The sequence below is a fragment of the Micrasema longulum genome, unplaced genomic scaffold (assembly GCF_059751315.1).
Source record: "Micrasema longulum isolate JH-2025_06_02 unplaced genomic scaffold, ASM5975131v1 h1tg001557l, whole genome shotgun sequence".
Lineage (NCBI taxonomy): Eukaryota > Metazoa > Arthropoda > Insecta > Trichoptera > Brachycentridae > Micrasema > Micrasema longulum.
Window position 1 is genome coordinate 726,529 of NW_028278740.1, and position 19,219 is coordinate 745,747.

Consider the following 19,219-nt stretch of genomic DNA (forward strand, 5'->3'; position numbering starts at 1 on the left):
GATAATCAATATACTTACATATAAAAACATACACACATACATACACATGCACACACATACACACATATACATAGATGTATGCCTACATTTATATATATATATATATATATACGGTCCTGGAACCTACAGAAATCTTTAATCCGAGTAATTAAAAAAAAAACTCTATTCTCACACGTAAAAAAAAAAAAGATATTGTTAAGTGTCCTCGGCATGGATAACCCCAGTGAGGTCACATTGTTTTTATTATTAATTATTGTTTACAATGTGAAAATAAATTAATGAAAAAAAAAACTAAATGGATTACTGGTTACTCAGGAGCGTCGTTGCTAGGGGCTGGCCAGGCGGGCGGTTGCCAGGGGCGCAGCCTTCTTTTCTTTATTTTCTTAGAAATTAAAGTCTTTGGGGGTGCGAAATTCAAATCATGCCAGGGGCGCTCATGACCCCCTAGCTACGACGCTGTCAACCAGCTATTCATAGAAAAAAAAAATTGTTTGTGTTCTTTATTGTGGTTTTACCCAGCATATGAGTATTTAAGTTAAGTCTGACATTAATTTAAAACTTAATTTGTTGATTAATCGGTTACTCCATTCGGCCAAACTTCGTCTTTAATCCACTTCAAGTATTGTGATACTCTGGTATATACTCCAGGGGCCATTCCTTGGCAGGACTTTCCAAAGGATGTAACACCGACTATTTTGTATAAACCCTTATCAATGGAAACCTTTAAAGGACCTCCTGAATCTCCCTGAAATAAATAAAAGCGTTATATTTTAACATTCACACAAATTATCGCTATCTTCTAACATTCTACCTAGCATAAGATAAATAACGTAAGCAATAGACAGCGTTAGTTGTACATTTTTTTTACTATTTTTATTTTCTTAACTTTTTACTAATTTACCTTATTATTGAATTTTTAAAATTATATATTTTTTAAAATTTTTTTGTATTTTTTTATTTGTTTTCTTAGTCAGACTGTAAAAAATTGCTAGTTGCAATAAATCCGCGATTTAATTGTGTATCCCTTTGTTTTATTTAAGAATAAATATTTATTTATTTTTGTATTTATCACCTTGTATGTATTATGGTTAATAAATGTTTTTATTAGAATTAATATTATTAAACACAGTTCTGTGTATGAAATAGAACCAGAATCCTGGACAAGTGTTTTTGACTCGATGGCTACCCTCAGGTAAAAATCCTATAAAAGGAATTCGAGTGCAGACAAGTCTGCCTCGTAGTATAGTGGTTGGCACGTTCACCTACCATACTCGAGGTCCCGGGTTCATGTCCTAAGAAGACCGACATGAACGAGATATAAAGTGGTTTTACACTGAAAAATTTCCCTCCTCTATTGGAAATTGTTCAGAATAGTGATAAAAGTTATCTTGAAATGATAAAGACAATAGAAATGGATTTTTGTCACTGAATTTAAAACAAGTAAATAAACACAGCTTTCGCTACCACCCGTGTATTTGCAATATGCTTGTGAAGAAGAATAACAATGTCCGACATAAGCCTTCCATGCAATTTGCCAAACTCACAGTGAAAGCGGCAGAGAAAGCAGTATAATTAAATTCAATCAAAATCGCGGTTTATCATGCTGAAATTTTCAAAATAACTCGTTTGTCGACAAAAAAAGTTTTTTCAGTACGAGTGAAACTGATAGCAATATCCTAGGTCTTGAAAATGGATTTCGAGTATGTGGAGGGATTGCTTTTAATACAATACGTCATAATCCTTGGATTGGTATCCGAAGCGTAAGACTGATTGATTTACTCTAATGGAACAAAAAATAGAAAATTAAAAAAATGTGAAAGTCACCAACGCAACGTTTCGTTAGGCAAAATGGTTATATACCATTAATAAAAATACCAGTCTTGAAGATGTTCCAAATTTGTGGATTAAAGTATCACTCGTCTTTTATTTCCATAATGATTTACAATGAGCTTCCATCAATAATTTTCTCTTACAAACTTAAATGGTCATATACTTTAAACGTAGTTTAGCAGTTCACCAATGTTACACAGCCTGTTAAGTGATAATCTAAACCTGCCAATGGCAGGTAATAAGCCTTTTAAATGCCTGGACTTCCATGTTCCCTTCTCGAAAAATTTTTCCCTTTCCGTTGCAACAAATTTAGATTATTTATTCGTTTCTGTAAGTTTATGTAACTAAATACAATGTTGGATTTGTATTTATTTATAAAAATGCTATGATTTTATGCATTTGCATATACGTCTTATAGGTATAAACCTGTGTAATGTTTTATTAATTTATTGTTTTTTTTTTAATCGTCATGATTGTAGAACAACGGCGCATACTTCAACTTTACAAGAGAGTGTTTTTTTTTATCACTTTATATTATAAGTCAATTAGTACAACAGTTCCTTTGATTCTTGGGTTAGTTATGTATAAATATATATTTTTTTAAAACCTGGAATATAAAGCCTTTATAGAATCTTTTCAAGATCAAGTATAAAAGAAATTCAATGTCGCATTTTTTGCACATCCATCGTTGTTCTACGATCACAAAACATATTATTTAAATTAATATTTGAATTTTTTAGCCATTTTCTTTCAATTTAATATAACAATTTTAAGAATAATTGCTGTGGAAAATGAGAATAATCTACTCAATACCTAACTCAATGACTGATTATATGAAAAATAGCACTCTTCGAAGAATACAGATTTCCACAATGACAGTTTTAGTGACATCGACATATTACACTGTAAATACAATATTTTTATCAGACCTGTTTTAACTTTAAATTTTAACTTTAACTTTTAATTTCAACTCTTAATTTTTACTTATTGATATGTACATCTACCTTCATCTACTACCTTCATCTAATTAATTTTTGTTGGTTGTGAATTTTTACTAAAAAATATACTCGTTTATCTTCATGGAAGCAGAGAGAAAGGGAAAGAAAGTAGAGTTGGATCTTTACAATGTCTTCTTCCTTAAATATACTTTTTATTTAATTTTTATATAAATATTTTATAGAATTTAATTATTTTTCCCCTCTCCTCCTGCATTCATAATAAATTTATAGTAAAATAAATAAATAAAAAAGAAATAATAATAAAAAAATATATTTAAAAAATAAATTAAATAAATAAATTAAATATAATACATAAAATGAATAAAATAGAAAAAAAAGATAAAATATATAAAAATAGATAAAACAGAAAAAATAGATAAAAATAGACAAAATAGATAAAATAGATAAAAATAGAGAAAATAGATAAAATTGATAAAATAAAAATAGATAAAATCGGTTTTAAAAGTAAGGGTTTTAAAGTGGGATATTTTAAGTAAAAATGTAAATTTACCTGACAGCTGTCCGATTTGTTGTTTCTAGCACACAGCTGTGTAGGCAATATTCCATTTGGGTAATTATTCCTAAAACTAGGCCCAATATTGTAAGATTCAGAACATGCATCAGAAGATACGAAATTCATCTTGGCTTTCAGCATCGTATTGGAATTTGCGCCTGAAAACAAGCAAATATATAATATACAGATTTTAAATTAAAATTAATTCATCCCAGTGTAAAGGTATTCATTTTTTTAAGCGTGACACAAATTTAAATTGAAAAAAATGAGGAACTAATAACAAATACACAAAACTGTGTATTGCTTGTAAACTAAAAAAAAACTGTTCTTTAACTTTTATGCATACATTATTAGTGGCTATGTTTTTTTTTAAAGTTTTGTAATTTTATAAATCCCCACCGAAACATTCGAAATTGCACCGCCCACGCCCCACGCCCGCGACGTGTCCGCGACGCACAGCGGAGTGTTTGTCCAGAAAAGTCGGTCAAAAGTTGAAAGTTACCAATTATCAAAGTTTCCCGGGTCAAATATTTTTACGTGTATTAATTTGGTGAGCTATCTTTGCGTTTTTTCAAAAAACTTGAAATTACTCCTCCATTACGAGTTTGGTAAGTTTTCCTGACTTTTGAAAAGAGAACTCCTTACCGAAATCGGAAATCGATCGCAACACATAATTAATCGGCTATTCTAAACCCCTGTTCACTCGAACCTGTGACGTTTCAAGGTGGTTCATTTTTATTAATTTGTATATTTTCGAGAAACTTCGCTGTTCAATTAAATGCTCCAAATTTTACCGCGTGTAAAAAAATCCAATTTCTCGTAACACTAAACTTCCTAATTGAAGTACGGATGAAGTGTTATATGCAGCACAGGATACGAATAGGGGAGCGATGATGATGATAGTTGTGAGTAAATAAGAATTGTTTTTTTTTTGTTTGTTTATATCCCAACACTTCTTCTTCTTCGTTTTTTATAGCCTATTTACCTCTCAACTCGGGTGTTCTGGCCAGTGTCGAGTTTTTTGTTTTTTCGTTTGTTTAAATATTTACACATGTGTTAGTAATATATATATACAACTTAGTCAGTTAGTATTTAATATTTTGAAAACTTAACATATACTAATATAACATATTTATAACTGGATATTTATATAGAATTTTAAATAAATGTTTATTGGGTGGGCACCGGAGAGTTAAAATATAAATAGGGAATAGGATATTGATGTTTTATATCACTATGACTTGATTATACTGCCGTCATAAAAAAGAATGACGTTTATACGTAATACAAAAAACGGAGAAAATAAATATTTTGTAACTCGGAGATTGAAAAATTCGCTGTGTGAAAAATACTACAAAAATTAAGTATATTATTAAGCAAAAGTATGTATTATAGTTTCCCCTAACGGAATATATAAATTAATTTTAATACATTTTACGTTATATATTTGAAAATTAACATTTTCATCTTCTTTTTGGTAAAAAAAATACAAAAAAATATATTATACTTCAATGAAAAGACGTTTCTAGCTAGAAACGCCCCTTTTAATTAGTAATTAAGCAAACGCCTTTCTTTTTTAGTGTTCATATGCCAATTGATTCTACTCAACTAAATAAAATAGACGTTACTGGCCATTTACTGTTTTTTAAACTAGTAACGCCGACCTAATAATCAATTTACTTCGAAATTACCAGCAGATCTTAAATTTAATTGAAAACGAGTAGGTACATTCATTTCAGATGTTTTTAAAAACGGAATAGAAGAAAAAAAACGTATTTTAATCAGTCTTTAATAATTATATAAGTCAGAACAGCCTTTTATATTTAGTAATCTTCAAGACTTTTTGCAGTTAAGTCTTATTGATTAGTGAAAATAATAGGGTTGTGGTTATTTTAGGAAGATACGAGTATGCGTATATGTATTTTTAGTAGATGCGTACTTTTTTCTTGATTCCGAAAATGTATTTAACTCATTTTCGAAAAAAATGTTAGATGCGTCCTTCTTTCTTATGACGGCAGTACTGTTATGTGCCGATGTAGTATAGCACACAGAGATTAAATATTCAAAGTCCAACAGATCAATTGAGAAGACACGAAGATGTTGTATATTAATTTATTTACTTGAAAGACATTACATAAACCATTTTACTGTTACACTTGAATAATACCGTGTATATTAAAACCAAGTATTACGTCAGAGGGACGTAGTAACCACGAGAGATTACATTTCTAATTCCTCCTCAACGGACTGTGTAGGAACTTATATAATACAATTTTGAGTCCTTGCGGAAGGGATAAGTAAAGATAAAAATAGTTATATTTATCTTCATTATTATTTCTGTCTACATGTCTCATTTGGCGATGCATGTGGTACTTTACTAATGGATTCCATAAGTAGCTATTTTGAATAGCAGTTGTAGATAACAGAACTTAAAATACACTGTTTTTAGTATTATAGATAATCTTAGACAAATATCGCCCCATAGACCCATTATTTTAGCAGACGGCTAATTATATAAATGCATCTGGGAACTAGGTACCTACTTTGAATCCTGAGTGGTACGTTATTATCTACCCCCTGCTGATAAAATGCAACATGTGCCCTATGTACGTGGTAAAACCATAACAGTACACGTTACAGTAGGTCAAACGAAGAGGAATATAAAATTGTTAAAAACTCGGATAAAGATTATGAAAATATTATGGAAGCTAAGAACTTACCATTTTCAGTTCGTCCCCAACCAGCAATTATAAGAACAGATGATGAAGGATCACCCTTGTCGGTATCTAGACATGCTGGGTATATGGTCTTGCTGAATGGTGTAACTGGCTTAGATAATCTAAAAATATAATAAGACTAAAAAATTACACAGAAAAAAAGAGCTGTTTAAATGTACATATTAAAATAAAATTGATAAACGGCTACACATAACAAAAAAATGGGCGCGGTAGTATATTACTTAATTTTGACTGTAAATAATTTCATTTAGTAAAAAACCGTACCTAACCAACAATATGTAAATTACCCTTAAATCTAGACAAAAATATTTGTGTTTTCGGTCTAAAAAAATATGTACTCTCGGTTATAAAATGCTTATATGATGTAAACCAGCGCCCTTGTGGGCGCTGAAGGCCTTTGAGGGGGGCGCTAGAACGCGGTCCAGAGAAAATAAAGGGGCGTTGAGGTGGTCTCGGGGGGCGATGGCTGATAAAAAAAGGCTTCCAAAAGGTACGGATTGGTCCAGGCCAGTGTGGCATTTTCTCATGTTTAGACTTTTCCACCCTCCGACAGGGACAAATGCATTATTTAAATTTGATTTTGGGGAACAGTAGAAAATTCTGTCTATTCATTATTTAAGTGGATCGTAGGCGGTATAAGTTTGAGGACCTATTTTGTAAACCAAATAGGCTTTACATAATCAACAAATTTACAAATATCCGTAATTTCAAGACGTTTTCTCGAAACTTGCATTTTACTTTTACTTTCAAAAAATAAAAGCAACGATTGACCGAAACCTCTGGCCTTAATCTGTCACTATTTCGTTTTGTAAGTTCATTCGTTTCTTATATATCTATCTCACTCTAACGCAATCAAAATCTTATTTCGCTCTCGTTTCCGCTCATACGATACAAATTAATTAACGAAACGAATTATTTACAGATTAAGGCCACATATCTCTATTATTTTAAAAAGTAGACGAAATTAGACGAAATTACGAAGTACCCATTATATGATTTTCTTTTGTAATGACCACCCTATGCCCAGTAAATTCATATTCCTCCCTTCATCCTTCCCCTTTTTTCAAAATTTGCTTCCACAAGATCGAATATTCAAAAATAAAAGATTAATAGTACATGTTAGTGCTAGATACTAATAGCACGTATACTATTAGTTTTTTTTTGAAAGCTCAGAGTAATAATACCCCATCCGCTTATAGAGTCACCCATACGGACAAAAACTTTTCTATGATTATGAATCACGAAGTTAATTTCAGTTTACAGCAATACAACGGGCCGTAGGTACTCTGATTGAGAATTGCGAGCGCAAACCGAAACTGTCCGTTACATGTTTGTTGTTAAACAAAACCAAAAATTTGGAACGCTATTGTTCCATGCAACAGAGTAAAGGACATCTCTAAAAGCGGTCGTGAGTTATGACTCTAAGGGTAAAAGTGTATAGAGGGTAGTTAGCGTACGGGCAAAAAAGGATACGTCTCGAAACCGGTGGACATAGACAAGTCAGTACGTGATTATATAAAAGTCTTTACTAACATGTAAATGTTATATTTTATACTGAAATATTTGACCATAAAGTTAATGCTTTATATCATATTAACCAAGTATGAAGTTTATTGCAACAGAGAGGAAAAACTTTTTGAAAATAACATATGGAAGTCTGGGCATTTACGACATGACATTAGTTGGTTCAAGATGTCACTTCACATTCACAATTCTTTCTATGTTTAAACATCCACCCTTCCTCAATTCTTCCATCTGTTGACTTTTGTGAAGTAAATGAGCTGCAACCTTTATTGATGTGGGTGAGATTCATCCGACTGAATTATTTCAGGCGTTTTTATATGGATATCTTTTTAAAATTATTATCGCACAATAATTATAATTACATTATTTATTAAGTCATGTCAAACGCTATGATTTCAAAATTCTAATGATACCATCATTGCGATGCGCTTGGTACCCACATAATAAATTGGATAAATTTGTAATAATTGTGTGGCTTGGATCTAAAAGGGACGATTTCAGATTTCATATTTTCTTACCGCCATCTTGTAGAGGGTCGATATCAATTTAAAAACTTTATATTTAATATTTCAAACACACATATAAGTTAACAAATAACAACAGGGATGGAGAATACCTTAAATAAGAAAATATGGAAGTATGGGCATTTACAGGGCTTATGACCTGTCATTGGCTGGTTTTAGTGGCCACTTTACACACTGTGTAACATTTACCATTTCACCTATGTTTGAACATCCACATTTCTTCAATTCTTCCATATGTTGATTTTAGTGAAGTTAAAGAGCTGAAACCTTTATTGTTGTGAAGAGATTCATCTAACTGAATTATTTCACATACTAGGCAACGCCTGAAAACAATTTTTCAATTTTTAAACTTCTTCTTGGACCAGTTGGTTTCAGTACAATATTTGAGTTTGTCTAAATGTTCGTAGACAAAAGACTGGATTTCACCTCCTCGGGAGTCATTGGATAATACGTGCATATAAGTGAATGTTTTTTATTAATATTTGTTATCAAAGGCGTCAAATTGTTAATTATGAATTAAAATGGCTCTTCTGTAATATTATAATTTACGACATTGTCCCTAATAGATGCAAGCCACAGAATTTATGAAATAATAATTATGAATTTTTAAGCTAATCAAATAAATGCAAATTTATAAATAGTATGCCAGATACAAAGATAACAAAATTAAACTATCAGTTTAGTAACCAATCATTTTCCATACCTGATTAGAGCAATATCATTAAATTTTTTCGCTCTATTATATGTAGGAGGAGTAATGTAACTTTCCACATCAAAGTCTGTGTTCTTAGTATCAAAAGTTCCATTTATTGTATTAGTTCCGAGACGCACTAAGGACGGGTGTAATCTGAAAAAAAAATGGTTAAATTTTAGGAGGGAACGCGGTCCGACATTATCTTTTTTTTTTTTACTTTTAACCCAATGAGCATTTTTATGGACACATTTATACATAGAAAATTATTATAAAAAAATAGAAAGACTCAATGGTTTATAGTAGACATTGTGGGAGTGGAAGCGGGAGAGAGGTGTTTATAAATGAATTTGATTCAGTGATCGTTTGAAAGAAGACAACTTGTTATCAAAGAAATCAAGACTGGTATGTTTGTTGGCAGACCTAAGAATTCTGGCCATAGGGGAATAAAAACCATAGTTAGTTCTATGGTTATCGGTATGAAAGAGTAAGTTTTGTCTGAGGTTTCTAGTTGGGATATTTTATTTTATTGAGCTCAGTAGTTCAGGCGCATCAAAAAGTGAGTTGAGAATTTTAAATAGGACTATAGGTCGGATTTATTTCGACGGTCTTAAAGAGAAGATATATTCAAGGTAGTTTCTAACTCATTATTTCTTCATACAAACGTATTTTTTCCTTGTATATGGCACTAGATCAGAATTTTTTTTACACACTATAGATATTCACCATTGGCGATATATGATATTCACCAATACAAATGCATAAAAAACATTTGTTAGCGAAACAATGTAACCTACTACAATATGTTAAATGAATTTCTTTACTAGGTTTCTTAATAAAATCTACCCTACTCTATTCGTATTACGTAAAACTAATTTTGGAACTAACAGATACTATTAAAAATTTGATTTAAAAAAACATAAATAATTCAATAGTAAAAAATGGCGGCTTTGAATCGTCTCCAGCACATCCGGAACAATCCTTATTGTGTTATGTATTATCTATTTGGAAACTGGTATATAAGGTAATTGGGGAATTAATAATTAATACGTATTGTGATATTCACCGTGAAAAAGTCTGGTTGCTTTTAAATAACCAAATCGTTTCAGTTATAGGGTGCGGAAAACAATGGTCATATTTCTCCAGCCGCAGCCGCTTTGAAATTAATAATATAATTTTTTTGTGACTCACCCAGTTTTGCTGAAAACACAATGCCCAGCTGTCAAAACATATCTATCAGAGATAAGAGTGCCTCCGCAGTCAAATGCCAGTCCAGTGTCTTTCTGATAGCCAATAGCTGCCTGAATAATAATAATTTTATCTGCATACATATATATACATCTCGAGTTGAAAAAATTGTCATAGAAGGGTACATGAAATTTTTTAAATGCAATTATAGCTTTTTTTATGAATGATTGGCTGATTTGAGAGCTCACATTAGACAAAATATTAGTTAAGTATTCATATTTTATAATGTAAGCTTACTACATATTGTGATTGTATTCATAACAACAAATATTATAATTAAAAAATTATACTCATATTATAATATTGGGTTAGCAAGAAAGTGATTTCAGTTTTGTAATGGGAAATAAAACTTTTTTTTTTTCAACAAACAATAAACTTTAATTAATTTTCCATTTCGTACGAAGACCTTTTACCATCTTTCTTACAACTTCCTAATTCCGCGTTCATAGAACTTCTGGTTCTTATCAGAAATAAATTGAACCAAGTGCGATTTCAGTTCATCATTATTTGGAAAAGTTTTATCATTCAAAATTTTTTGCAAACATCCAAATAATTGGTAATCAGATGGCGCGCTCTAATCAGAGCTGTATGGGAGATGCGAATATTCACTGTCATCAACTAATGAAACTGGATAAAACAATCAAAGAAAAATGACCAGAGTCGGCAAATCGCAAAGTAATTGTGTTCTATCATGACAAAGTCAGGCCTCACACTTCTTTGGTAAGTCGTGGTAAATTATTTGAACATGGTTTGGAAGTGATGTCTAATCTCTCATACGGCTTTGACCTAACGCCATCTAATTATCATCTATATTCAATTTCGCAAAACTCCTTAAATGTTAACGCTTTTACCAACGATGGTGATCTAAAATCAAACTTTTACAGTTTTTTGCTGATAAGGACAAGAAGTTCTATGAGCGCGGAATTATAAAGTTGCAAAAAAGATGACCAAAGATAATATAATATGTAATTGATGAATGTTTATTTTTTGGAAAAAAATACCAATTCACACTAAAAAACCGAAATTACTTACTTGCCAACCTAATCTAATGAGTTTTTTAAGTTACACATATATTCAGCTATATTTTGATTTTATTTATAAAATTATAGATAAACTACCTTTACTGAAGTGTAGGATATATTATTTGTTGGGTTGTACTTTCAATAAATACGGATATGGAATTGGTTGATCTTAATGGAATAGAAAACCATCTTTGGAAAGTTATTCCAGTCTGTTAACACTATTAATGATTTCAAAGGTCACAACTTTCTTGTATTCAAAATGGAATATTTTTATTTGTTTGGAGGAAGGGCCTTCTCACCATATTTTTAGAATCATTCTTACTTTCTACCACTGTATTTTTACACCGCTTTCTTAGATTTAAACATATTTTGTTACTACATGACTAAGAAACATCTTCAGAAAAATCGCTTATTATAGCGTGTTTTGGAATACTTTTTGCTGGAAAACATTAGTTTTTCATCTGTTATAATAAAGTATATAAGTAAAAATATTATTACATCAGTCATGCACCTTACCATATGAGGAAATTCACCCACTCCAACTTCTGTTCCTCCAAAGATATGTTCTGATCCAAAAGCGTTATTTTCCATAAATCTATTACATACTGAAATAAATAAAACAAATGAACAAGTATATCAGGTTTTTATATCTTCTCTCCGAAACGAGAGATACCTCTTCAATGAGATACCTCTTCATATTAAAAAAAAATGCACCTTTCTTGACCACTTTTAAGAAACGCCCAAAAACATTATTATATATCCTTAAAACATATATCCTTTGTTTCTTTATAATCCTTTGATTTCCTGAATGCAATAGCATTTCAGTCACCTCCAAACTCAATAGCTGATGTCCTGATCTCGCAATCGTCATATGTGTAAAAAAAAAGGATTTTTACTATCAAGTTTACAAGTTCTATCTGCCCACTAAGAACATTGCTGTAGTATGAAAATAAACATAAAGTATTCTATAGATATAAGTCGTTTATATTTATTAATATTACAGTTGTATATTTTATTGTATCCCTTTTTGTTTTCCTTCCTTCCTTAGATTTATCCTTATTTTTACTGATGTATTGTTCTATTTTTACATCGTTTAAACCGTTATTTTATTGCCTTATTGATTACTTTAATTTATACTTTATATACCATACTCGTATATAAATTATCATAACAATTATATTTTTGTACTATATGTTCTATTAACTTTAATGATATTAATATTTTGCGAACTGGTTTATGTTCGTTTCTTTCCTATGTATGATTTATATTCTATTACTTTTATAAGTTTTCAATGTTATTTCTTTAAATTTATTTCAACAGAGAGGGAAAACATTTTTGAAAGGGAAATATAGAAGTCTAGGCATTTACAGTGCTTATTATCTGTCATTGGCTGGTTTAAGTGGCCACTTTACACACTGTGTAACATTTACCATTCAGCCCATTTTTAAACCTCCACACTTCTTAAACTCTTCCATCTGTTGACTTTTGTGAAGTAAAAGAGCTGAAACCTTTATCACGGGGGTGAGATTCATCCGGCTGAACCAAATCACCGACTAGGCAACGCCTGAAAACAATTTTCCAATTTTTATACTTCTTCTTTTACCAGGTAGTTAATTCAACAATGTTTGAGTATGTCCAAATGCTTGCAGACTGGCTGGATTTCCTCCCCAGGGAGTTAATCATATTAAAATTTATTTCAACAGAGAGGGAAAACATTTTTGAGAAGGGATATGGAAGACTAGGCATTTACAGGGCTCATGACCTGTCTTATTTCTTTAATTGTTATTTTTAATTTTCAATATTGTATCATGTGAAATTATTATTATCATAATACTTAATGTTATTCTCTGTATTTGGATTGTATTTTTATTTAATTTTTTTATATTGTGTCATATGAAATTATTTCAATTTACTTAATATTTTGCTATCGTTTATTATTATTATGGCTCAACACGGGTAAAGCCTGAACAGCCATAATATATGTTGGTGAATATGTATACAACTTTAATTTAAATTTAAATAAAAGTTTATTGGTTTATTTTTTTTTTTAAATGTACGTATTTTGACAATTTTTTTTTTTGATCAATGTGTTTCTTGGTTGGGTGGAAGATTTAGCTTTTACCAATAAGCCGCCAAAGTTAATATATATTTACACTGAAACTTTGAATAGTAATTTTGTTGCGCCATATGGATTTTTACGGGGTCATCTACTTAGGCATAAGGGAGATATATGATTAGATTCAATGATAGGGAAATATTACATACTACGAATACCGATTAAATACATGAAATGGATTTTGAATAATTAATTATATTTCCAAAATTAATATGGATATTGTGGAGAAATGTTTTCATATATAAATGTAAAAAAGAAATTCATTAAAAAATATTTTGTAGAAAAACGCGACGTGTTTGGCCTTGGTTGTTGTGACGTCAAGATTCGTGATAATGGTCTAAACAAAATTCAATGGCTAGGAACAAATAAACATGAATCGTGACGTATTAGAAGCGTGACCGAAGAAATGACCGTTTTTGCGGGAATTCAAAATTACAAATTTAATAAAATATTTTATGCTACTAATAATTAGCAATTTTTTTTTGCTGGACAGTATTTTATAGAACTCTATTACTTTAATATGTACTTTTAAAAAAAGTCCCTATTTCCCTTCATAAAGTTCGTTCGGTGTGCGCCCAAAGTTTTCACATTAACCTGTACCTAATAAAAAACATTACCTTCATTAATTATAGCGGTGGCAGCATTTCGGCAACATATTTTCCCTTTGTTACACTCAATTGGAGTAATAGGCATCCCAAAACGTGTATCAAGTGATCTGAAAAATAACAAATATTTTACAATTAAATAATTAACCATCATAGTGGAGTAATTTCATTCATAAAGTATTTAAGGGGTTGAATCAAATTTAAACAACAATGCCCCGCCCCACATACGAAATTAGAGATAAAAAAATATAAGATTACCAGAAGAGAAAAACCTCAAAGTGATAATGCGCCACAGCTCGTCGAATTAAAACTTTAGGCACTTTTAAAGTAAAAAGCTTACCCCAAATCAACAATTCAAATAAAACCACAATTGTTCGAATATATGAAACATGAAATATTTTTATTTACTTTTAAAACAAAGATAATTTATGCCATTTATGAAGACATCTCATTTAAAAAAAAATTGCAGCTACTTTTGCTCTAATGCATTGAACAAAAGCGTTTGAATTTTCAGTACAAGGGTTTAAAACGGTATAATATGTTACTCGAAGAAATAAAACAAACGGAAAGTCTCGAAATATTTTATATCAATGTGAAAAAATGTGTTCTTGTTAAGTTTTCATATAAATTGGAAATAATTTCACTTAAAAAATCATAACTGCCTATTAATTACGTATCTTTTGGTGATCCCGTGTAAGGTGGATTCGTTCCAACGTTTAGACTGACATTGCAGGAACTATCTTCAGGGTAAGCTGAGTGTTTTGTAGAGAAAAAAAAATGTTTATGTACTTGTAATCTGTACTGTGTTTCCAGTCGGCAACATGCACATTCAGTGTCATTTTTGTAGCATGTAGTGCCGGGAACCATGTTTATTTTGATTTAAGCCCGTCGTCTTTGTCTATGTTATTTGGGTACTGCCAACTGCGACACGGTACAAATTACTACACTTATTTATTCTACAGAACACTCCGTTTATCATGAAGATGGCTCTTGCAATGTAGCTGAAACGTCGGAACCGATCCAACTTACACGGGATCACTAAAAAAAGATACACATTGATAACAGTGATGGTGAAAACCTACGCACTCATAACTGTCTGTGTTTGAAAATCCATATTTCTTTAATTTTATCATTTGTTGACTTTTATGAAGTTGAGGATCTGAAACCTTTTATGATAAGAGTGAGATTCATCTAACTAAATTATTTCACCAACATACTGGGCACGGCCTAATATTTTTCGTTTTTATATTTCTTCTTTGACCAGTTTATTTAGTCATTATATTTTGACTAAACCATCTGGTCCATTTCTAATCCTTTCTCTTCCTTAATCTACTCTTCTTTTCTCTTTCCTCATTATTAGTTTGTCCTCATTGTGAACTAGTATTTATCAAAGGTTGTTTATATATAAATACTCTTATTTCTAATTTTGTATATCTTTAGTTTTTTTTTTCCCTGAACACGCTTTGAGGCTTTAATATTGTAAATAACACTTTTATTTCTTTGGACGGTTGTAAGAAATTACAATTTCGCCCGCCAACGTACAATTTACATTATATATAAGAAGTTAAATGAATAAAATTAAATAAATAAATATTTTGAGTTTGTCCAAATTTTTGCTGATAAGCATGTTCTTAGCAAACTTTCATGTTCTTAACAGTTTCATCTCTGTTAAAAAACATGTTGTATTGATATTAGTTTTGGCAGTGAAAAATCCAGAACATGTTTTCAAAGATTTAGACACACTCCAAAAAATGGTTAATTATGTATTAGTTATTTTACTTACAAGATAGTATCATCACAATCTGCGCTGGGAACGCAGTGCCCAATATTTCCATTTAAAAGTTGACAATCTGCATGAAAACAAAAAAGCTTGTTTATTTACCGATACCAGCATCTCAAGAAGGAAATAGCTTGTAGGTTTTGTTTAGTATATTACAGCATTTATCGATATTATTTATGGCTGATTACCTTTCTTTTCCAACCTACCCTTGACCATCCTTGTGGTATCTACCTACTTTACACCAAGACAGAAGAAAAACAAAATTTTAATGTTAACGAAAAGCGAGCTGTAGCGAAACAACGAATTTCAAATCAGTTTTTTTTACAAATACCTTTTAAGGTTGGAAATACTTGAAGAAAAGAAAGGAACGCGGAAATGGACCTACCTTTGATACGATGAGGATGTTCTTCAATTTCGGACACTGGATGATGAAATTCACCATGAATTATGTAACGATTTATCATAACTTTTACAACAACGTTCGATGAATCCAAGAATTTTTATGCAATGTCGTGTTTTATAAAAAATGTTTTTTGTTTTGTTCCAAATCCAAATTTTGTATTTCTGCTATCTTGATGTAAGGTAGGTACCATAAGGATGGGTCAAAGAAAGGATGAGAAAAACGGTAATCGGCCAGGAATAATATCGATAAATGCTGTTATATATTAAAAAGGTATCTCAACCGAGATATAGGAAGCATTAGAAATGTGAAAATAAAGGCATTTAAATCAGTGTTTTTTAACATGTGGGTCTCCAAACCTTACTTGGAGGTCACGGTTACAAGCAAGGCAAAAAATACAAGGTTACATTCTAAAAATACAAAAATTTCTCTGAGAAGGCTGTGCCTTTTTTTAGCAAATAATCGAAACTTCGTTCTATTTTTAAAGCGCTAACAACCAAATTATTTTCTAATTAGAGTCTAGTTCTTTTATTATTTTTGTATGTCCACCGTTAGTTCTTGAAATAAAACGGATATTCGTTAAGTATCGGCTGGATACCGCATAGTAGCTCAATAAATACAAGGTTATATTCTAAAAATACAAAAATTCCTCTGAGAAGGCCATGCCTTTTTTTGGCGAATAATCGAAACTTCGTTATATTTTTGAGGCGCTAACAACCAAATTATTTTCTAATTGAAGTCTAGTTTTCGTGTTATTTTTTATGTCCACTGTTAGTTCTAGAAATGAAACGAATATTCGGTAAATATCGGCCGGATACCGCAAAGTAGCTCAATATCCGACGAATGCCCAATATTCATTAAACTGAGGAAATATTATGAAATCAACGACACTAAATTGATTAGTCGATATCGACCGTGTTTAGGAAAAAATAAGTTACCCCATTACTTGTAAAAATAAATTTTTGCATGAAAACGTTCGCCATTGTTCAGTATACACTCTAGAAAAATAATTAAACCCTCAAATAAAAAAATAAATATATAAAGCGCCAGGGGTGAAACTATCCAAAACTATTAAAATTATTTATTTATTAAATTTATTATTCATATTGATATACAACTCATTGATCGATAAATCGGTTATCCGTATTATAAACAAGATAGATGATCTTAGAAAAACTGTTTATTATTGTAGGATATCTGGCTACCCGGCTTAGAGGCTCGCCAAATATCCGGTATCCGGCCAAATTACTATCCGTTTCATCACCAGTTCTGCAGCTGACGGTCCGATGCGCCCGCTCCTACCGTGCACGTCATGTCTCGATTAATAATAATGTTGATTTTTTTATGCTTTATAAAAAAGTATTAAAATACATTTAGTAGTTTTAAAGATTATGGTTCTGGGGGGTTGCCAAATTTTTTTTAATCGTAAAGGGGTTGAAAAACACTTATTTAAACGGTTTTCAGGAATGTTGAGGGAGTGCTTTCATTGCAAATTTTTTTTATTGTTCTTGAATTGGCAGCTGAAGCGTACCTTACTAACCATCCCTTTAACAAAACATAAATTATCCACATACGCTGAAATTGGAGCAGGGGTAGGGAAATTTAGTAATGACGATGAAAAAGTGCGACCCCCGTGGTGTAGTGGTCAAGATGCTTGACTCACGCACGGAAGGTTCCGGGTTCGATTCCCGGTGAGAACACAAAAATTATATGTGATTTTTCTCAAGCCTGGGTATTCTGTGTTGTAATTCACCACTGTGATTGGGCCTCTTCAGAACGCTTAATTTAACTAAGAATTGAAGAAAAAGTGCAAATCACATGTTTGATTTCATTGGCCGGTATTTCTTTCCATGAACCAAAATTAGGCTATTTATTTTATAACTTTACTATTTAATTCATGATCTTTAAAAAAAAAATTGTTGCTTTGTTTTATTTAAGAATCTAAATACATCGGTATTAAGAGGTGTAATCTGCCGGTCGAAAAATAATTAAATTAATTTTTTTAAATTCAATCGAATGCCATAAAAAAATTGTCTTTATCTTATGTTAATTAACTTTATTTTATTTGAGACAATGATAACGAAAAAACTTTGTTTTATCGTAAAGGTTGTATCGAACTTTTATGAAAATAAAAATATTTACAAATCAGTAACTCAGCCATTCAAGTAACATATGAATATTAAATAATTAACTCATCTATGGATTGAGATTTGAATTTGAAATTGTATATTATTTACCGAGCTAAATAATTACCTTGAGCAAAAATTCTGGAAATCCCAAACGTAATAAAAAAAACGCACTTGCTAATTAGATCCATGGCGATATGATTAATCACATTTGATAACTACAAATTCTCAATATTTTATAGTCAAATGGATATTTTGATTGCTTTTCGCGGTATCAAGACGTGTAAATTGTTTTTTTTGTAGTTCAGAGTTCATATATAGGGTCACTTCACTGATAACTCACCATAGTTTTACATGTATATTCTCTTTACAGATTAAAAAACTACGTATGATTAAAAAGACAACGGTCTGAGCATTCGGACATCGGACCACTGTTTTCCCAAGGTTTATTTCAAGCTGAACCGGTTTAAGAGACAAAATATCATAAGTTTAAATAGTATAATCACTGGCGCCGGGTTTTGCAACCAAACTGTGTTAAGTTGAAAAATAACGAGCAAGGTGATTAAATTAACTTTAAATTCCGTCTTTTTACTTGGATTTCTATTCGATTTCGATTCTTCGAATGGTTTCATAATGTCGTCGGGTTAATGCAAAAGTTTAAAAATGCAAAACGTCGATGAAAGAAAAGTGAAACTCAATATTTTTGAGAAAAACGGCTCATTTTATTTTTTATTTTATTTTCTTTTATTCCGGAAACATCCAGCACGGTTAAATAGTTTTGTATTTTACACAGTTAGACTTAACTCTAATGGACCAGTGAAGTTTCTATATTATGTAAGTTTATCAATTACAGTACAAAAAAGAGAAGGAAAAATAACGCTCAAAACAATTGAGAAAAAAATCTTTCTTGATTTTTTCTTGCAACTGGCGGGAATTAAACTCGCGAGGCCAGTTTCAGAGTTAGCCGTCTAACCAACAGCGCCACGGCGCTTGTCGACAAGCGTTTTGAACTCGATGGCTTCTTTCAGGCCAAAATCCTTTAAAAAAAATTAGTATATACGAGTATTAGTTCACTTCTTGTTCTAGTAGTTACTGCATTTTTC

The 19,219-nt window shown here is 31.0% G+C and overlaps 1 protein-coding gene across 1 annotated transcript; it reads right to left on the reverse strand.

Annotated features, from left to right (window-relative positions):
* Positions 1-192: 192 nt before the first annotated feature.
* Positions 193-18,554, reverse strand: LOC148274925 (serine protease Hayan-like). Its single transcript, XM_088236436.1, has 9 exons — positions 18,244-18,554; positions 15,594-15,660; positions 13,823-13,920; positions 11,606-11,694; positions 10,011-10,120; positions 8,832-8,975; positions 6,063-6,181; positions 3,340-3,500; positions 193-745 (listed from the first exon to the last, which is right to left on the reverse strand). Exons 1-9 carry the CDS (start codon positions 18,305-18,307, stop codon positions 572-574), a joined length of 1,026 nt encoding a protein of 341 aa, XP_088092562.1. The 5' UTR covers positions 18,308-18,554; the 3' UTR covers positions 193-571.
* Between the last annotated feature and the right edge of the window lie 665 nt (positions 18,555-19,219).